The sequence below is a fragment of the Acomys russatus genome, chromosome 16 (genome assembly GCF_903995435.1).
Source record: "Acomys russatus chromosome 16, mAcoRus1.1, whole genome shotgun sequence".
NCBI classification, from domain to species: domain Eukaryota; kingdom Metazoa; phylum Chordata; class Mammalia; order Rodentia; family Muridae; genus Acomys; species Acomys russatus.
Window position 1 is genome coordinate 44,201,415 of NC_067152.1, and position 17,921 is coordinate 44,219,335.

At 57.1% G+C, this 17,921-nt stretch overlaps 1 protein-coding gene across 6 annotated transcripts in view; it reads right to left on the minus strand.

Annotated features, from left to right (window-relative positions):
• Rbfox3 (RNA binding fox-1 homolog 3) overlaps positions 1 to 17,921 on the minus strand; it is a 307,520-nt gene that overhangs the window by 1,096 nt on the left and 288,503 nt on the right. For 2 of the 6 annotated variants that reach the window (XM_051159162.1, XM_051159161.1), the window contains 9 exons: positions 12,320 to 12,457; positions 10,440 to 10,493; positions 9,561 to 9,653; positions 8,291 to 8,351; positions 4,729 to 4,782; positions 4,485 to 4,617; positions 3,882 to 4,062; positions 2,869 to 2,939; positions 1,926 to 2,004 (listed from right to left, as the gene is read on the minus strand). In XM_051159162.1, coding sequence (XP_051015119.1) covers positions 1,926 to 2,004; positions 2,869 to 2,939; positions 3,882 to 4,062; positions 4,485 to 4,617; positions 4,729 to 4,782; positions 8,291 to 8,351; positions 9,561 to 9,653; positions 10,440 to 10,493; positions 12,320 to 12,457 — 864 coding nt within the window. Of the gene's footprint in view, positions 1 to 1,925; positions 2,005 to 2,868; positions 2,940 to 3,881; positions 4,063 to 4,484; positions 4,783 to 8,290; positions 8,352 to 9,560; positions 9,654 to 10,439; positions 10,494 to 12,319; positions 12,458 to 17,921 lie in introns of all 6 variants that reach the window. The other 4 variants (XM_051159168.1, XM_051159163.1, XM_051159165.1 and 1 more) reach the window with 4 other exon arrangements.

Here is a 17,921-nt window from a genome sequence, read left to right on the forward strand (position 1 = left end):
GGCCGGGGCCTGGCACTGCTGGAGCTCTAAGGGCCTGTGCTGCCCCGAGACACCAGCGTGGCCCTCGCGGGGCACCTTGCCGTCCCCCCTGCCGGGCTCCCTCTGTATGCATACTGTACCTGGAGTGGCTTGTACAACAACGCCAAGATAGGAAACCAAGGTTCAGACACACAGGAAAACCAGGGTCAGAGACACACACACCGGCATGGGTGGGGTGGGGAGACCAGCTGGCTGGAGGTAAAAATCTACGGACTTTAGAGTCGCAGAGGGTCAGCGGCGCTTGTCGCTGACTGGGAGGGGCGGACTGTCCTCCTGGTGGCTGTGCCTGGTGTTGGGACTGTAGGGTTTTGGTTTGAAATAAGCAGTGGTGTGAATGCTGTGAGGGGGGGTCTCTTGCTAGTAGGGGGTGAAGCGGCTGTACCCTCCTCGGCAGAGGCTAGCCTGCAACATCAAAGATGAAAAACAGCCAATCAGTACCATCTTTTGGCATCGGGAGGAAAAAAATCAAAAAGGAAAAAATAAGGAAAAAAGAAAGAAAGAAATAGCTAAATCCCGTTTTCTTTCCCCCAACAGTATTTCTTTGGGAAGAATGGGCTTCAGGTTGTCATGGCAACCAGGGGGCCTAGTTTTTCTGTGGGGGTGGTCTTGGTTCCAGGAGGGAGGACCCTCCCTTGCAGACTTTTATACTGCCTCTGGGCCACTTCTTGGGGTTTCAGCTGGGCCAACCATGCCCTCTGGTGGAGGGACGTCTAAATGTGAGCGATCTCCTCATGCCTGCTGGGCAAGTCTGGAAGGACAGACAACTACTGACAGGGCTCCCAGGCTAGATCTCAAGCCTGGGGCCACTGGTGCCTGAGGGGCACACCTGCTGGTCACAGCTTCTGCCTGCATATGAGTCTCTCAGGCCTTCCTAGGCTCCGCTTAGTGTCCTGCCAGAGAGGTTTCTGTGGCATCTTTTACCCTAACCCCCAGGCTTTGTAGGAAATGGGAGAAAGTGGCAAATACAGGAGGAAAAAGTTATAGAATGCTTCCAAAGCCTCAAAAGTAAACCATAAGCAAGAGGTGCCCATGAGTCAAGCACAGCTGTGAGGTAGCAGCTGCCTGGAGGCTGAGCTGTACAGGCATCTGGGCCTTCAGGGCTGCAGTCTTGGGTCTCTTCCTGTATTGTATGGCTGTGGCACCCTGCTAGCTAGAGCCTCCCGCACCCTGCTCATCATGTCTGGGGCTTGTTAAAAATCAACAATACAAAAATTCCAAAGGAATAATCAAAACCGAAGGAGGTAGGAAAAAAAAAAAATCCACGTTGCCTCTCAGCCATCTCTCTCTTTACTGCCCCCCCCCCAAATGTTTTCATCTTTGATGCTGGATGCCAAGCTAAAAACACACATCAACATCCCTGGGGGTGTAGGTGGCACTGGACACAGACTGGGGCACAGAGGGGCTGGGCTGTGTTGACATCTGGGCACACACATATGCACACACACACATGCACACAGACACGCCAGCCTGCCCACTCTCCCTCCCTGTTGGGGACCACATCCTTGGACCCCCAGGGTGGTCTGGAAAGAGAGTTGCTGTACTTTAGCCCCCCTGCCAAGTGAAGATGAGAGAGCAAGGGCTAGCCTCAGACACTTCACAGGAGGAATGAGTTACATCTGCCTCTGTAGCCACTGCAGGAAGGAAGGGCCTTGGTGGGTTTCCTTTGCTTTCCTGATGCTGATAGTGGAGGAGTCTTGACAGGACTGTGGTCCCTGGGCTCTGGAACACTATGGCTTCCCAGCGGTCCAGTCATTAAGGAGGGTTGGACTGCCTCCCGGGCAAGCCCCTCCCCATCAACAGTCAACTCTCAGACCCTCCCTGCAGGCTCATCCTGCCCATCCCATGACAGGGAGGGTCTCATCATCGTCGCTGGCAGCCACTCTTACCATGGTTCCAATGCTGTAGGTTGCTGTGGGGCCGATGGTGTGATGGTACGGATCAGCGGCTGCATAGACTCTGCCGTAACTAAGGAAGCGCAGGGAAGGGCAGGGTGCAAGAGAGGGGCAGCTGAAGCAGGCACCAGCTGACCAGCCTCCCCCTCCACCCCCACCTCCCTGCCCCCTTCTCACAAGGCCCCCTCCCAGTCGTTTGGAAAGAAGTTTCTGGAACTTAGCAGACTACCCTCTTCATTCTGCTTAGTTCGTGTGATTCCGTCCCCAGCAAAAACTAAGGCTGAGATCAGGGGGAAGAGTTTGAAAGAAGAAGAAAGAGACAGAGTGTGAACCAGGAACACCACAACCCAAGACGTGGCACTCCGCCCCACGGTTGCCTAATTTGTGCCGCGACAAATTCTTACAGTACATGCCTGGGTCATAGCGCCCTGCACGTCATGTACATTTGGCAAGGTGGGGCAACAGACTGTATGGAAGGCATGAGTTGGAGGGTCCCACCAACTACAGGAGGGGCCAGGCAGCCCCCAGGCCGCAGGGGGCATAGGGACAAGAGTGCTAGCTCCCTGTAGGCAGATCTAACTATCTGACCCAAACAGAGTGGGGAGGGCCGGTGCTCCCGGATAGCACAAACTGGAACCACAGTTGTTTCCAGAGGCCAAATAGAGGCTCCTACCTGCCCTCCTGTAGGTGAGAGCCCTTGGTTGAGAAACAGGTGTTATTTGCTACATGAGCTAAAAGACGTGACCAGTCAGGGACTTGCTGGTTGGTGGGTCTCTGAGCTCAGTCTGGATTTGCTTTCCTTCCAGACCCTGCACTCACCAGGCACAGGTACCTACAAGTCCTGAGTGGTGGGTGAGACTTCCTGTCTGTTCAGATCCAACCCCTAAAGTGCCTACCCCCACCCCATCCCCTTGCAGCCTGCGGTTTCCAGCCTCACCTGTCACTGTAGGCTGCTGCGGCTGCGGCTGCGGCTGCAGGCTGAGCATATCTGTAGGCTGCGTAGCCTCCCTGCAGGGGAGGTGGGGAGGAGAGATGGCAGATGGACTTAGTGAGGCTCACTCAGGATATGAGGCAGAGCCAGAGAACCTATGGTGGCCACAGACCCAGCAGGGCCAAGCCCTTAATAGGGCTGCAGACCTTGCTCTGCCACCGTGGCCTGGGAATCTGGTCTGTAGTCAGGATATCTGAGGACTTCACTGCTCAAAATGAGGCAGGGTTGCTTTCTTGCTTGCTTCCTTCCTTCCATCTGTTCTCGCAACCATTTGTAATTTCAGTGCATACTAATGTGTGTCAAGTATATCTCTGGCTGCATGCTGTCCTGGCACACACCGAGTGCCCATACACCCACCAACAGACCAGCTACTACTTGAACGCTGGACACTAGAGATAACGAAGGGGCCTAGAAGGGATCGCTTCAGATAATGCCTTGGTCTCAGACAATTGGTAGTTAGTTATGGGCAGCTGCCCAGGGCCAAGGTGCAGCCACACTTGCTGTGTGGAATTGTCCAATGGGGGTTCAGAGCCACAGAACAGGATGAGTAGTTTCAAAGGGAGAGGTGGGGTGCACAGGACCTCACCCAGAGAGAACAGCACCTGGGGCCTGCCTCTGGTCTCTCAGGGCCTCCACGCTGGCTACAGATGTCCTTAGGTGATGATCTTAGCATGATTAGGAATGAGAGAGGGCCATTCTTACAAGCCCCTGCCACATGGAGCCGGATACCTTCGGCTGATAGGGCTCCTGGGACAGCCATTAGCGACGACCATGCTAAGGACAGATTACCCAGGCTGAGATGTGCTGGCATCTCTAGAGGTGCCATGCTCTGCGTGCACTGGTGCTCGAGCACCGAGTCCATAGGGCAGGGGGAGCGAGGCCGAAAGGACAGACAGACTTCTCACGGACATATACAGAATGCTGGACCTGCCCCCTTCCCTCCCAAGGGCTACACTTACATAAATCTCAGCACCATAAAAGCCATCCTGATACACGACCCTGGAAGCAAACGGACAAGAGAGTGGTGGGAACGCTGGAGAGGTGGGGTAGGCCGGCTCCGGTGTCTGCTGAGGAGGGAGGGGGCACGGTGCCAGCCCCGCCCACGGGACTGGCATTTTAACAAGCGTTTGCTCCAGTGCCCTGTTTGGTATAACAATAGAGTAACACCCTTGCTGGTCAGCTCTTTTCTCCCAGAACCCAGGGGCCCATCAGCCCACTCCTGCTATCCTCCCTCTCTCCCCCAGGCAGCTGGTCTCCTTCAGCAGTAGAGGGGAGGACCCCAGGGAAGGGACCAGAGAGGGCTCCCAGAAGGCCCTTGCTGGACCCAAGGGCTGACACATGCCCCATTTAGCATTCAGATGACGTGCTGGTGCTAAGCGAGCTCTGGAGGTGTCCCCTGAGGTGATATTGATAGTGCAGGCGGTTGCAGTGCTTGTTTCTGAGGCCCCCACCATTCCGCCCTGCCCCACAGTCCTCTACGGGATGCCGCGCCCCCTTCGCTGCTCAGGGCTACCTCCCATGCCCCTTGGCTTTCCTTCAGCCTCCCCTCTCCAGGTACTCACGCTCCGTAAGTTGGAATGGGGGGTGGAGGTGGTGCAGCTCGAAACGTGTTGTATACAGCACGGCCCCGGCCCCGCAGGTGTGCACCCCGGTAGGCGACGGCGGTGCCCGTGGTTGGGTACGGGAAACTGGTCACTGCAGAAAGGCGCATAAGAGAGTCAGGGTGGGGGAAGGTGAAGAGGGGGCCACGGTCCCACTTGTCCCGCTTCCTCCCTTCCCGCCTGCGCCCGGTTCCCCCACTGTTACCTGCATAGAATTCAGGCCCATAGACTGCCCCTACCACAGGGTTTAGCTTCCAGCCTGGAACAGAAAGAAGATAACCGCTGGCTTCCCAAGCGTACTGCGGCCTCTGCGTATGCCTGGGACCCCCCCCCCCAAAGTAGCTAGGCAGACAGGGTGCTTTAAGGCGTGCCTGCTGCAAAGGGCAGGACCCTGTCCAGGCATGGACAGAGGAGGTGAGACATTGACCTGGGTCCCTCTCCCTCAACCCCACAGCCACCTGCTACAGGAAGGATGGCAGGCATCCCCACTCTGGCCCATTGCCTGGGTTCTTGGGTTCTCCCTGCATTGGGGCCTCCCCGAGCTTGCTCCTGGGGCATCAGAAGTTTGGGGTACAATGGAAAGGGGAGACGTGACTTGAAAGTGCACCTACAACTGGGACAAAGGATTCACTGCTAGGGGTCTTTCTTCACCTCCTGTCTGGAAAGTCTCCCCGAAGCTCTGAGGTTCCTGGGGCACCCCTCCCTTAGTGATGGGTCCTACCCTCTGTCCTCTCATCTCAAGTCCTCCTGTAGGACGCGCGCACGCACGCACGCACGCACGACGCACGCACGCACGCACGCACGACGCACGCACGCACGCACGCACGCAATGTTAAAAGAGGAATAATAATGTTTATAGGTTCTGGGTACTTGGAGCATGCCTTAATGACTGTTGTCAACTCCCAAGGGTCTCACCACACATCAGGCAGGTGTCACCTCCCCATTTTACACTTGGAGACAGACTGGTAATATGAGTGTGTGTGGCTGAGTGGGATTCTAACCTGTACCCTCAAGCCAGGTGGGCTTCCTGGCTTCTCCCTGGGACTCCAACTGGACTCTGCACCCCTGCCTCTCCCTTCTTGCAGATGGGCAGTCCTCCCCCCCCACCCCCCCGGGACTCAGGAACAAAGCCCCGATTCCCAGAAGCCATCTGGATTCCAGTGGGCTACATGTCAGGGTAGGTGGAGAAGGCTTAGGCCACCCTCCTCATTTACTCAGCTGTCATCTGTGTGGTCCTCATCTGCGTGCATGCTGAGCGGGGGACAGAGAGGACCCGGGCCACTGGCCAGCTGGCGAGAGGGTAATCCCTAACCCCAATTCTAACAGCCCCGCAGGAGGGCAGGTGGCAGGTGACAGGTGACATCCGAGTGGAGCACCCAGACCCCCTCTACCCACCTCTCTGAGAATAAGCATTCTCTGCCCTCAGCCCACTAGGTTCCCACCTTGTGTCTAAACTGGCCAGGATTCTGGACTCTTCCATACAGCTAAGGTTAGCAGGGAAGAAATGTGGGGAAATCTACCCCAAGAGCTCATCTTCCAGGATGGATCATAGTACAGCAGGGCCTGGGGCTGCTCTGGGTCCCTCTCTCCCTAGGCTCCCTTCCAGGTTCTTCTGGAACCATCTGGAACAGGAGAGCGGGGCTGCATCGTGTCTCAGGGGCCCTGGGCACCTTGGTCTGTCAGTTTTGCCTGTCTGAGAGAATGTCTTCTTGCCTGCTGGCTCTGCTTCAGTTGAACCCCACAAGCTGACAGAGACAGCCCGAGGAAGGACCCACTCTTTGGAAGACTGTTTGTGTCCACTGCAGGCAGGAGGCCTGGTATAAAACCTGACGGGCTTGTTTCCTGCAATGGGGACCCCAACCTTCCTAACTTCTGAGCTTCAGAAGACTCAATGTTAAGGCTCCCATGAGCTAAAGCCCCTCCTGGCCATGCCACAGTGAACCTAGGGCTGTCCCTCTGAAGCCCTGGGATTCTTGCCTGGCAAGCAGAACCACTGAAGCGCGACTTCTCTTACAGCAGGATGCGCAGTGCCTTCTGCCTCCCTCGCTTCCTGACACCGACCAACATCATTACCCTGAGGAGCCGGCGAGGAACAGAGCTGGCTGGGGCTGGGCGCAGCACATGCTTTAGCTCTCCCGTTCTACCCAACAGTGGTGTGGCTCAAGGTAGGGGGCTGTGCTGTGCCACAGCTACTGGGACCACCCAAGCCCTGCAGAGCCATAGAAGCCAGAGCGGTTCCTTCACCGCCAGAACGCTCGCTCATGCGGTGGCTGCAGACAGCAGCTCCTCAGCATGGGTGGCTCACTGCGGAGACAGACCGTCTAGCGGATGTCACGGCTCTGCCCCTGTGGCCTAGGCCAGAGTCCAGGGAGTTGAGATGCCCGTGGGTGGCTCGTATGCCGCAGATGTTAACACTGGCTAGATCATTCTGGCCGTTTACCCCAAACTGCAGAATTAGGAGCCTGTGGCCGAGGTCCTGCATAGGACCAGGTTCAAGTTCTAGGGCTGCCATAGCATCCAGATCTTAAAAGAAGACAACTTTATCGACTTAATGGGGGTGAAGATGTGACCGAGTGGGATGCTGTGTGGGGTCAGGTGTGTTTATCATAATAACAGAAAACCTAACCAGCACACCACTATCACCCAATTGCTGTCTGTCCATGCCCCGGTTCTGCCCCATGTCCTGCCTGCAGGAGTGTGTCACCCAACTTTGCATATAGCCCATCACTGGGGACAAGGGCAGATGCGATGTGGACCATCCGACCTCCACACAGTGCTGGGTCACTGTGTTGTCTATGGATGCATACCCTTTGACTACAGAAAATTGCTCCCCAGTAGGCCCCAAGAGCTAGACATGGCACTGGTACACAGCCAGCTCCCCTCAGGGCAGACCTCTTACTTGGCAGAGCAGCAATCACTAGCAGCCTCACTGTAGAGCCAGCCACCAGCACTGGCAGACTCGAGGGGGAGAGTCCATGCAGGCCAGCAGACAGTGTAGGCCAGCTGGGAGCCTGGGGGTGTAGCTGACACTTTCAAAGTCTGACATGCTCCACTTCGTTGTCAGCATCTCACTCACTTACAATGACCCCAGCTCTGGTGGCCCCTATAGATGCCATTTGTCATTCCCCAGCCCTAGGCAGTGGATCTAGGGTCTCATGTAGTGCAAACTGGCCTTAAACTTCTGACCCTTCTGCCTCTACTTTGCAAGTGCTGGGAGTATAGGTGTGTGTCACCACCGCCAGTTTATACGGTGCTGGGGGATGGAGCCCAAGGCTCTGTCCGTGCCAGCCAAATGATATACCAACTGAGCCATACTCCCCCAAGCCCTAATGTTCCTGTTCTCAGGGGGGGAAAGGCTGGGGTTCAGAGAGGTCTAGAAGTTTGACTGAGGCCCCTGGCCCTTCCTTGCCTGTCCTATGTATGTGTACTGTGAATGAGGGCAGCACACTAGACCACAAAGCCCAATGGACTCGACTCTGCTCTTCCAGGAAAATCACCACTATTTGTCTGCACTTGTTGCCTGTCTGTATGGTCTCTGGGAGCCATGGACATTTGGGAAAGCTCAGGAGCTCTGACTGGAGATACCAGTTCTGTGGGTAGGGTTACCCCAGGTCTGTCTTAGCTCTCTTGACAGGACAGAAGTGGGAAAGTGGGGATACCAGGTAGGGACAATGGCTTAGCACCCAGGAAGGCTGGCCTCCTGCTGCCTCAGTTCCCCAGGCTTCTGCCCCAGCTCCTGAAGCATGCTGGGAGTCTTGGGTTCTCACCATTGGCATATGGGTTCCCAGGCTTCTTATTGGTCATGACCCGGGCCGTGGCATTATTGACCTGTCCAGAGACAGAGAGAAAGAGTGAGCATGCCAGCTTCATTGTAGACCCTCAGCCCCCCTGGTTTTACCCTTGGGGTGTGGCCTCTGGGAAGGAAGGCCAACCGAGGTTCCTAAGCTGCTGTCTAGCTGGATCCAGGACCCAGGCCCACACCAGTGCTTTTCGTGAAGCAGTTCCAGTGAGCGGAGGCACTCGGAGATAGCCCGAGGCTGGCCAGCAGGTCAGGCCCCAGGTAGTTGCTAAGGCCCTCCTAGGTCTGTGTGTGCCAGATCACTATGCCCACCACCATGAACAAGCCTCCCTTTTCCCAGGGCAGGTCTCTGACCTCCCTCTGCAGCATGGAACTTTCTGATGGGGCCATTGGAGGGCAAGGTGTGTGATGGAGGCATTAGAACGACAGAACCTAGGGGCTGTAAGGCCTCGTCAGATTGCCTGGGGAGAGGACAATGACGCAGAGGACAGAGGTGGCCCATATGGAAGTAAGGGAGGCAGGAATGGATCAGGCAGTGCCTGAGAAAGAGGTCTGGGCCACAAGCCTCCTATACACTGTGTGAGTGTGTGTGAGCCTAGAGGCCCGGGCAGCGGCCTCTGAGCCACTGGGCACTGGGCTGGGTGAGGGATCTCAGAACCCATCGCTTCATCTCCTGCAGGTCTCGGGCCCCTTTTAGCCATCATGCCTTGTAACTCAGGCCTACCAGGGGAGCCCAGTTCTGGACCCCCAAAGCCACACTGAGGAATCAACAAGGAGGAAAGGGGCAGAAGTGGGGTGTCTGGGTGACCCTTGCAGCTCTGCCAGTTGTTATCAGCTCTGCTTTTACTCCACAAGGCAGCAGCTAAGGCTGCCTGATGAGAGGACTGTCTTTGTCAGGGTCAGGCAGGGCGGCCCATAGGCGAGGAGACTACCCGGCTTCACGCGTATGGGTGGGGATGGGCCTCTTCCGGGAGAGAAGGATATAGGAAGGTTGGAGACGGAGACATCAGAGGGAGCCTCAAGCCTCCACTGGCCCGGGTGACAGGTGCTAGGCTCAGCCAAAAGCCGATGGGTGGGAGATGGTCCTCGGGGCAGCCCCTCCTCCATTTGGAGGCCCCTGTTGGGCTCTTTGTAGAGTGGGCAGCAGCCACCGGGCTGGTGGAGGGGGGGGGCCCATGGGTGGGGCATGTTGTTCAGGACCTCCCTGCCCTGCTGCCGCCGCACACTTATCTGAGCACCTCAATTTTCCGTCCCTCTACGATCGTCCCATTCAGCTTCTCCCGGGCTCGGTCAGCATCTGAGCTAGTTTCAAAAGTTACAAACCCAAAACCCTGTGAGTAGAGGAGGACAGACAGGAGGACAGGATGAGAAAAGGGAAGGAGAGGGAGGGAGGGAGGGAGGAGAGGAGGGGGAGGGGAGAATGGGGAGAGAGAGGGGGGCAAGTCAGGTGAGTGAAGGAGAGCCCCCAGTGTCAGAAGTCTGTCTTGGTGCCAGCACTAGGAGATCGGACTGGGGGGTGGGGTTGGCCCCAGGCAAGGGCAGCTGGTAGCCGGCCTCAGACCAGCCTAAGCTCACCATGTTGGATACTTTCCAGGCCAAAGAGATGCTAACCTGGCCAGGGGCCACATCTGCCACTGTAACCCCACCTTGGGGAAAGGGGCTGAGGCTGGGCTCCATGGGGGAACAGCCCCCCCCAACCTTTGCTGTGTGTGTCTTCCTGGAGAGGGGAGCAGAACTTATCTTTGCTAGGTGCCCTCCCAGTCTACAGACCCCACAGCCCCTCCCGCAAGCCTCCAGGCTCTAGGGGTGAGTGGCTGGGTGGGTTTGGGGACCCAGGCCCAGGGCTGGGGGGGTGGGGGTGGGGCTCTGGGGTGCAAGCAGGAGGTCCTGGCAGCTCAAAAGAGGAGAGGCAGCCTGGCAGCAACAACAGACAGCTGGGGGCGGGTGGGGGGCAGAAGAGCAGGGAGTACAAGCACCCGTGTGGCTCAGGGGTCCTCGGGCAGGCGGGCGAGCGGGGCGCGAAGCTCTCCAGGAAGGAAACGCACATTTCACACGTTAGCCTGGCGGGACCTACAGCCGGAGCGCTGTAATGGTGGCAGCCTCTGTGCGGCACCCACCTTGGAGCCCCGCTCGTTAAAAATGATCTCCACGTCTAAAATTTTCCCGAATTGCTGCAGAGACAGAGAGAGGAGGGGTGGAAGACAGGAGAAAGGGGTTATGACAGCGCAGCCTTACCCATTCACTCCCATGATGCCACTGGGCTAAGGGAAAGAGGACCCCAGGGACGCCCTCCCCTTCTTCCTCTGGAGGCCTTTGTCTTTCTTAAGGGACAGGTACCATAGCACCGGTGGGGGCAGCTGGGGGGTGCGGGGGTGGGATGCCCAAGGTATTAGTGCCATCCTCAATGTACCGACAGGCCTTTCCAGAACTAGCATGTTGGAAAGGGGAGGGTTTGTTTGAGCTGGAGCCAGGAAATGGCAGTTGAGATGACAGAGCGACAGAGCAGGAGCTGTGGTTAGGATAAGGGACCTTCAGGCCCCTCCAAGATGGGGAGGAGGGTGAGAGTTGGCAAGCAGAAGATGCTAGGGTGAAGGGACCAGGGACCTTGGATAGGACTGGGTGGGTGGGTGACTCCTGGGATGCAGGACTGTTTGCTGTGGAAATGGCTTGTGTGTTGGAACCCAGGCCTCCTGCTGGAACGGCATGCCCCTCCCAGCTCCATAGCTAGCCTGTAGTAGTCTGCACTGTCAGCAGTGTCTCTCTCAGCGGTCAGTGAGATCACAAACCTGGGCCAGCAATTGATGGGGGCGCCCTCACCTTGCATATCCCCGAGAGAGGGCAAGAGGGCCTGGGGGGCCTGGGGGGCCAAGTAGGAGGACCCTGTGTGCAGGGCCTGAGAGGAGGGGAACCCAGAAATATGACACTTGGTTTCTGTTTGTCTGTTAGGATCCCTGTGAGTAAGTGCAGGGCGAGAGCCCAGGTCACCGATTACGCATAGTGCCAGCCATTTAACTTAAGGGGCCTGGGCTCAGAGAGGTTCAGAGTTCCCCAAGACCCAGGATCAAGAGGGCTTGGGAACCCCCTTGTCTGAAGTTTCTGAATCAGGCCTGTCCCACTGGTCCAGTGAGACCCACCCCCAAGATGGGGAGTTGCAATTCTGGGGTCACGATAGGGCCGTTGAGAGACACCTTGTTTAACCCAGTTGTGTGAGAAGAACTGAGCAGAGGGTTGAAGCTTTGTGGTAGGAAGGGGGCAGGTGTGGGACAGAGAGAGGGGAGCGGAGGCCAGGGTAGAGATGGAGGAGGAGCAGAGGCAGGCTACATGGTTCTTTGTAGCCAGAGCAGGCCCAGGAGCTCAGGAATCTGCACCATATGCCCCCAGCCCAGCCGCCTTCATCACAGCAACCCCACCTCCCACAAACACCAGCACTTGACTTGGTGCTCGAGGCCAAGGCAAGCCTCCAGAGCAGCCTGGAATGGGGTTGCAAGGGTACCTACCACCCGGCCTGCAGCTCAGCAGTGCAAAATCTAGGGCCAAACCCAGAGGACCTCGGAATGGAACTGTTGCCTGCTTGGTTCTAATCAATTGTATTTGCAAGCTGCTCCTCCCTGGGGAGCTAGGACATCAGCCTGGAAGAGGCAAACCTTGTCCCCAGACACACAGGAGAGGGTGCAGCCATAAGGCCGGGAGGCACCTTCTGCTGGAAAGCAGTAATCTGGCCCCAGGTAGGCTGCTGGGGTCCAGGGGACTCTACGTCCCCTGGAAACAAGTGGCATGGGAGTGCTGTGCAGATTTCTGGCAGATAGCCAGGTGATCACTTGACTCTAGAGAGGTGGCCTTCAGCAAAGTCCTACCCCCTCCTGTGCTCTGCCAACAGGTTGAGAGGGGTGAACTGTCTGGACTCAGATGAGAGGAATCCAAGGACCCTACCTCCTCCTGGCATAGGCTCTCTGCAATGACGGGGTGAGGGCAGAGAAGCTGGGGTGCGCACACTCACCCCGAACATTTGCCGCAGGTCGGGGTCCCTGAACCGGAAGGGGATGTTGGAGACATGAAGTCGTTTGGGCTGCTGCTTCTCCGTGGGGTCGGAAGGATGGAGCTGCTGGCTGTCCGTCTGTGCTGCCTCGTCTGCCTGCTGTGGAGAGAAGACGAGTTATAAGGTCGTCCCCCACTCCCCCGGAGACTGTGTGGGCCCACCCATCCCTTCCACCCCAGCCTTTCCCACCCCCAGGGCCAGCGATCCCCAAGAGAACCCGGGTGCACAATTCCCAAGCTTTCAAATGGCAACCCGAGGCCACACCTTCATGCCTTGACTGTAACTGACAAATCACAGCTCTCCTGCCAGACCAGGTTAAGTCGTCTTTGGCCAGGTCTGCCCTGAGCTCCCTCAACACAAGCCTCCCTACCGACTTCCACCCTCAGTGGCCTCCTAGCCCGAGACTACTGTTGCTCTCAAAGAAGTTCTGGGAGTTGGGGCCCTTCTGGCGTCAGGATTGGATTGGTTTCGGGACAAGCTTCCTGGGTACAGTGTTGGCAAGGTGCTGCTATGTCATACCATGTACTCCCACGGCTCACTGCTCCAGCCACTCCAATTCACTCAGAAACCCCGGGGCCACTCTACTTGTCAGGGTCAGTCTCGCATAGTCTGTCCTTATTTAGATGCCAACACTGGCTGGCAGACAGCTTGACAGGACTCGGTTCAAACCCAGCCCCCTGCAGCTCGTGTAGGAGCATGCTTGAGGCCCAGCCTGTGAAGAGATCCTCAGTGAGGCTGGTCTTTGGTCTGGCGCTCTCTCTCAGCCACGTTTCCAGCAGCCAAGGCCGACTGGTGAGCACTTCCTCTGTACGGGCCGGTGAGAAGGCATCTGGACCGAGATGGCAGAGTCCTTCTCCTCAGCTGCCACGACTGAGGTCTTGAGGTTTATAGCAGGTCACAGAGCACAGTCAGTCTCTCCAGCGCTCCATTCATCCCTAAGCCCCTGTGCCCAGGATGGGGGCTCTGAGGTGGCACACACAGGGGTGGGTGCCCCAGCTCCTGCCTTGGGGTTTGTTCTCGCTGTTGCTCCGGTTGCTGACTGCTCTCCCAGTGGCGCTGAGCTCAGCGGGGTGGCCACACCAGGCCAAGAACACACCTTCTAGTGGCTTTCTCCTAGTCCCAAAGCCCTCTGGCCCCTCAGGTCTTAGGGGATCGATCACCTTAAGTCTGTCCACTGAACTCTGAGTCGACCTGGGGCAGAGGTGGAGGTGTGTGCTGGGTGGTGCTGAGAGGAGTATCCGTGGCTGCGTTTTCCACTGTGGCCCAGGGAGCAGACGCAGCTGCTGGGCGGGTGATGGGAGAGACAGAGAAGTCCTTTCCCACGGGCTTCCAGGAAGCTTTGGTGTTCTCAGGCTATTTCAGGGTAGACGCTATTCCAGGAATGCTCACAGGTATAGGTCTGCTGGAGGCAGGGCAGTCAGGAAGGCTACCATACCTGGGTATTGCTATAGCTCTCGCTGTAGCTGAAAAGGATGGTGCCACAAATGGACAACCTCCCCCAGACCATACTGTGGCTAAGTAGCAACGGGTGACCCTCCGGGCTTCAGCGGCTCTCTGACTGTCCCTGTCCCTTTATGTCCCTTACATCCTTGTGTTCAGCCAAGGGCCCTGGGCGACCAGAGCGGACGGCCCCATGATGGCTCCTAGAGACCGGGTGGCAGCTGGGGTGGGGTTGGAAGTCCTCCAGGATGCAGAGTCAATCCGCATGTCCTGTAGATGCGACTTTGCCTTGCTACACCAGGAAGTTAACACGTGGCACAGCTGTGGACATGAGAGCCCCCCTCCCCTCTCCCCCAGTCCTGTGGGCAGCCCCATGGTCTGCCTCAGAAAGCCAACCACCTGTGTCTGAACACTTTTGGGCAGATGTGTGTCTTCTGAGCCCCATGTGTGGAGCTGTAGGTATGACCTGGCCTCGCTAGTGCTCCTGAGGGGGCACTGGGTGGCTAGAAGCCTCAGGCTTGGCAAGCTGGAATCAAGCTGGGCTCGGGCAGGAAGATGCAGGTAGTGGAAACAGCCACGGTGACAGCCACGGTGAGCTGGAAGGGGCATTTCTGGTCTGGTATGCAGCAGGCTGTCTCTACAGGAGCTGACTGGCTTTCCAGGGGGTGTGCTGGGGCTCCTGGAGGGATTCCGGCCCTCAGTGCCACTGCCGTCCTCTTTGCTCTCAGTGTTGTTGCAAAAAGTGAACGCTGGCTAGTCTCTGAAGGGACGACTGTGCCCCACCCCCACCCCCGGACAGGGGCAAAACAGCCCAGGCAGCCTGTGATAATGGAGACCAACGGCAGGTGTAGTTCCCTCCTTCCCGGCAGAATCCAAATAGCAGGCAGCTGAAGGTGGCTCTCTCTCTCTCCTAATTAAGTCATCTTCCTCTTGGATTGGAGGAATCCAGCCTGCGTATGGGGCCTGCAATGTTGACTTCTGACCAGCAGAGGGAAGCAATGAGCATGGCCAGGTGGCCCCTCTAGCTCAGGAACTCCTGCCTAAGCAAGCTGGCCAGAGAAGGGGCCACAAGACTGTACTATGGAAGCTGGGGTGTCGGAGGAGCTTCTTCGTTTCCTCTACCCTACTCAGTAGTGTACAGAGACAAGTAAATGGGCTCAGTGCTTGCTTATAAGACTGCAAAATGCACAGAGAAATCCCTTAATGTAACTGCACACCTCTCTGGCCCCTCAGCGGGGCAAGGTTTTCCTGCCATTGGCCACAGTGGTGCAGGTGCCTAGCTGACCCTTCCTTCTGAGAAGAGGATCTGCTTTCCCTCCCTGTCTTTGCTTGTCCATCCTCGGATGCAGAGAGGAAACAGCTACCATGGTCCCTCTCCCAGGACACTCATGGCTTTGCTCCAGTGTCTCTCCAGTGCTGTATCATGGGCCAGTTGTCATCACAGACCCTTCCGCTTTCCCACCTCTACCCACTCAAGGTTGGGTGCCAGCTCCTGGGGGCTAAGGCAGAGTTGAGAAGCCACCTGGGCAGGATGGGCGGAGGGATTCTCAGAGGGCCTCAGGCAGCAGAGGGACCTGGCTACCCCATTGCTGCTCCAGAGCCAAGCTTGGCTGATGTGGCATAAGCTAAGCTGGCCCTTGGCGTCTCTCTGCTAACTACTCTGCAGCCTCTCACTCTTCCTCCTGCTCCCGAGGGGTACTCGAGTGATGACCAGCCACTCAGGTGGACAGCCAGTGGCTTGGGGGAGGGGCCTTCTGCATGTGGCCCCTATGGGTCTTTTCTTCTTTTGAGTGTCTTTCAGAACCCCAGGCTCTGTGTTTCTGTTGGATGCTGAGTGCCACCCCATGGCTCTGCTGGCTGGCCTGGCCACACATCTGCAGTGTTCGCTCTCAGCTGATTAACGGCATTGACTTGCCGTCCCCCGCCCCCCTTAGGTTGGCAAGCCGTCCCACTGAAGAGCGACCGTGGCCTGGTTTAAGGGCTGATATCTTCAAACTTCTTTCCTTCTCTTGCTGCCTTTCAGCAGCCACGGAGCCAGGGTCCTTTAATTACTGATGGAAGAAAGAAGCTGCTTTGTACCCCTCAGCACAGCATTGCCTCCTGCCTGCACTTCTGTGGCACTTCCGTGGCACTTCCCAGGTGTGCATCAGTCTTTGCAGGAGCCTCTCTCCGTGTAAGGACTGGGTATGTGCCCTCTGGGCTCCCAGCACTGGCACACATGTGACCTTGGGTGCACAAATGCGCGCTTGAGGAGGGTTTCCTTTACCTGTGAGCAGGACCCTATGTGTGCTGCAGAGCTCCCTGTAGCCCTACCGACGGTGGCACTTAACACTTTGTAGAGCCTTCAGCAGGTGGCCCTGGATGGTAAGAGACTCTGAATCCATGTGTGGAGCTCGGGGCTCTCCAGGTTTCCTGCTGGGATCACAGGTGCGGGGGGAGGAGGGCCTCTCTCAGAAGGAATCTCCAGACACAGGAGAGAGGTCTCCTGTGCAACAGTAAGGAGCAGTCCCAGGGATGACCAGGGATGAAAGTCATTGGGGTGGCTAAGGACAAAACTGTTGACGTCGGCATAAGGATGTCTGAGGGTCCTGATGGGTGGAGGCTATTGGGAATAACAGATGGTTGGGTCCCTCAGGCTCAGCCACCTGTCTATTGCTGAGTCTTTGGGCATCTTGTCTGGACAGAAGAGTCCTAAGCTGTCAGGAACAGGGACCCCCAATTCTGAGCTGGGAGTGCTCCTAAGGGGGGGGGGGGCTGCTGGATACAGCAGGTTCGGGCCACATAGAGACCCTGTCCCAAAACATGGGCAGCCTTCTTAGCTAAGGCCTAGGATGCATGTCTCTAAGGGGATGAGGGACAAGAGGATGCAAGGCAGATAGGTCAGCTGCTGGGTCACCTGCTTTCTCCTGTACATCAGCCTCAGGCCAAGGATAAAACAGACTTCCTGTACTGCCATGGGCTTGGGGCAGGATCAGTCTTCTAGAGCTGACTTAGTGGTTGCTGCCAGTGAGGTGTGAATGTGGACCAGCACTGCTCACCAGCAGGAGGAAATCTCTCAGGGGAGAGGGGCCCACTCTGGTGTCTGTGTCCATGTGGTACATAGGATAATGGGGAACACACATGAGAAGTGGGGGGGGGGACACCAAGGCACTTGGTGGCCATACTAAGGGAGGTCCCAAGCAAGGTGGAAGAAATAGGTCAAGACTAAAGCTGTGAGCTCAACCTCCCTGCCATCCTGGTACCCCTCCATCCTAGTCTCAGACTGCTTATGGAAAGGCCCAGAGGAGGTCAGAGGGAGTGGAAAAAGTCCTCTGAATGTCCACAGCAATAGGCTGGTGACACCTGACCTGGTCAGCAAGTGCTGGGTCTGTTGCCAGTTAGGCATCTTCTTTGAGGGAGGCAGCTCCTCCAGGGGCTAAGCAGCTCCTGGCATCTTAGAACAGGGCTCCCCTGTTCTCCACGGATCTCCCTTCAAGGTGGGTAGCTTTGCTTGGACAAGTGCTCCAGCATCAGAGATCAAGGCACCTGGGCATTCTTGGGGGGCGGGGGACAGCCCTCAATTGCCTTCTTGCGAGTCTAACATCCTCTACCTCCCCAGTCCAGAGTAGCAGATCTGTCCTCATTGTGAAATAGACAGATGATCCTGACACCCTTAAAGGACCCGAATGCTCCAGCCAGAGAGGAGGACGTCCAGGCTGTGAGCTCCTCGGGCCTCCGGTGTTCTCTGGCATAGCCACGACCCTCAGGAGGCATTTGGGTACCAAGCCTCAGAGCTCAGCTTGCTTCAGGACGCTCCCAGGAAGCCAGTCCTCTCCCCAGCCCCCAGCTTCCTGACATCTCTGCCTTTGACTAGTGAAACCCAAAGGACAGGGCTCGTCACACCCTCTCTGCGCTGCAGAATGGCCTCAGTGCCTGGCACTTAGCCTGTGTCATGCAGGGCACAGCAGTGGACTCAGATACTGTTAGCTGTGTCTGTCTGGTAGCCCCAGGTGCCCAGGGGCCTCAGTGCTGGTTTCTGTTGCTGTATTATAAAGCTACCTGTCCCCTCCTTTATGCCATCTGTGACACTGACTTAGCTCTCCACCAGGTGAAGTGCCATGGCTCACCGGAGACCTTCCCTCCA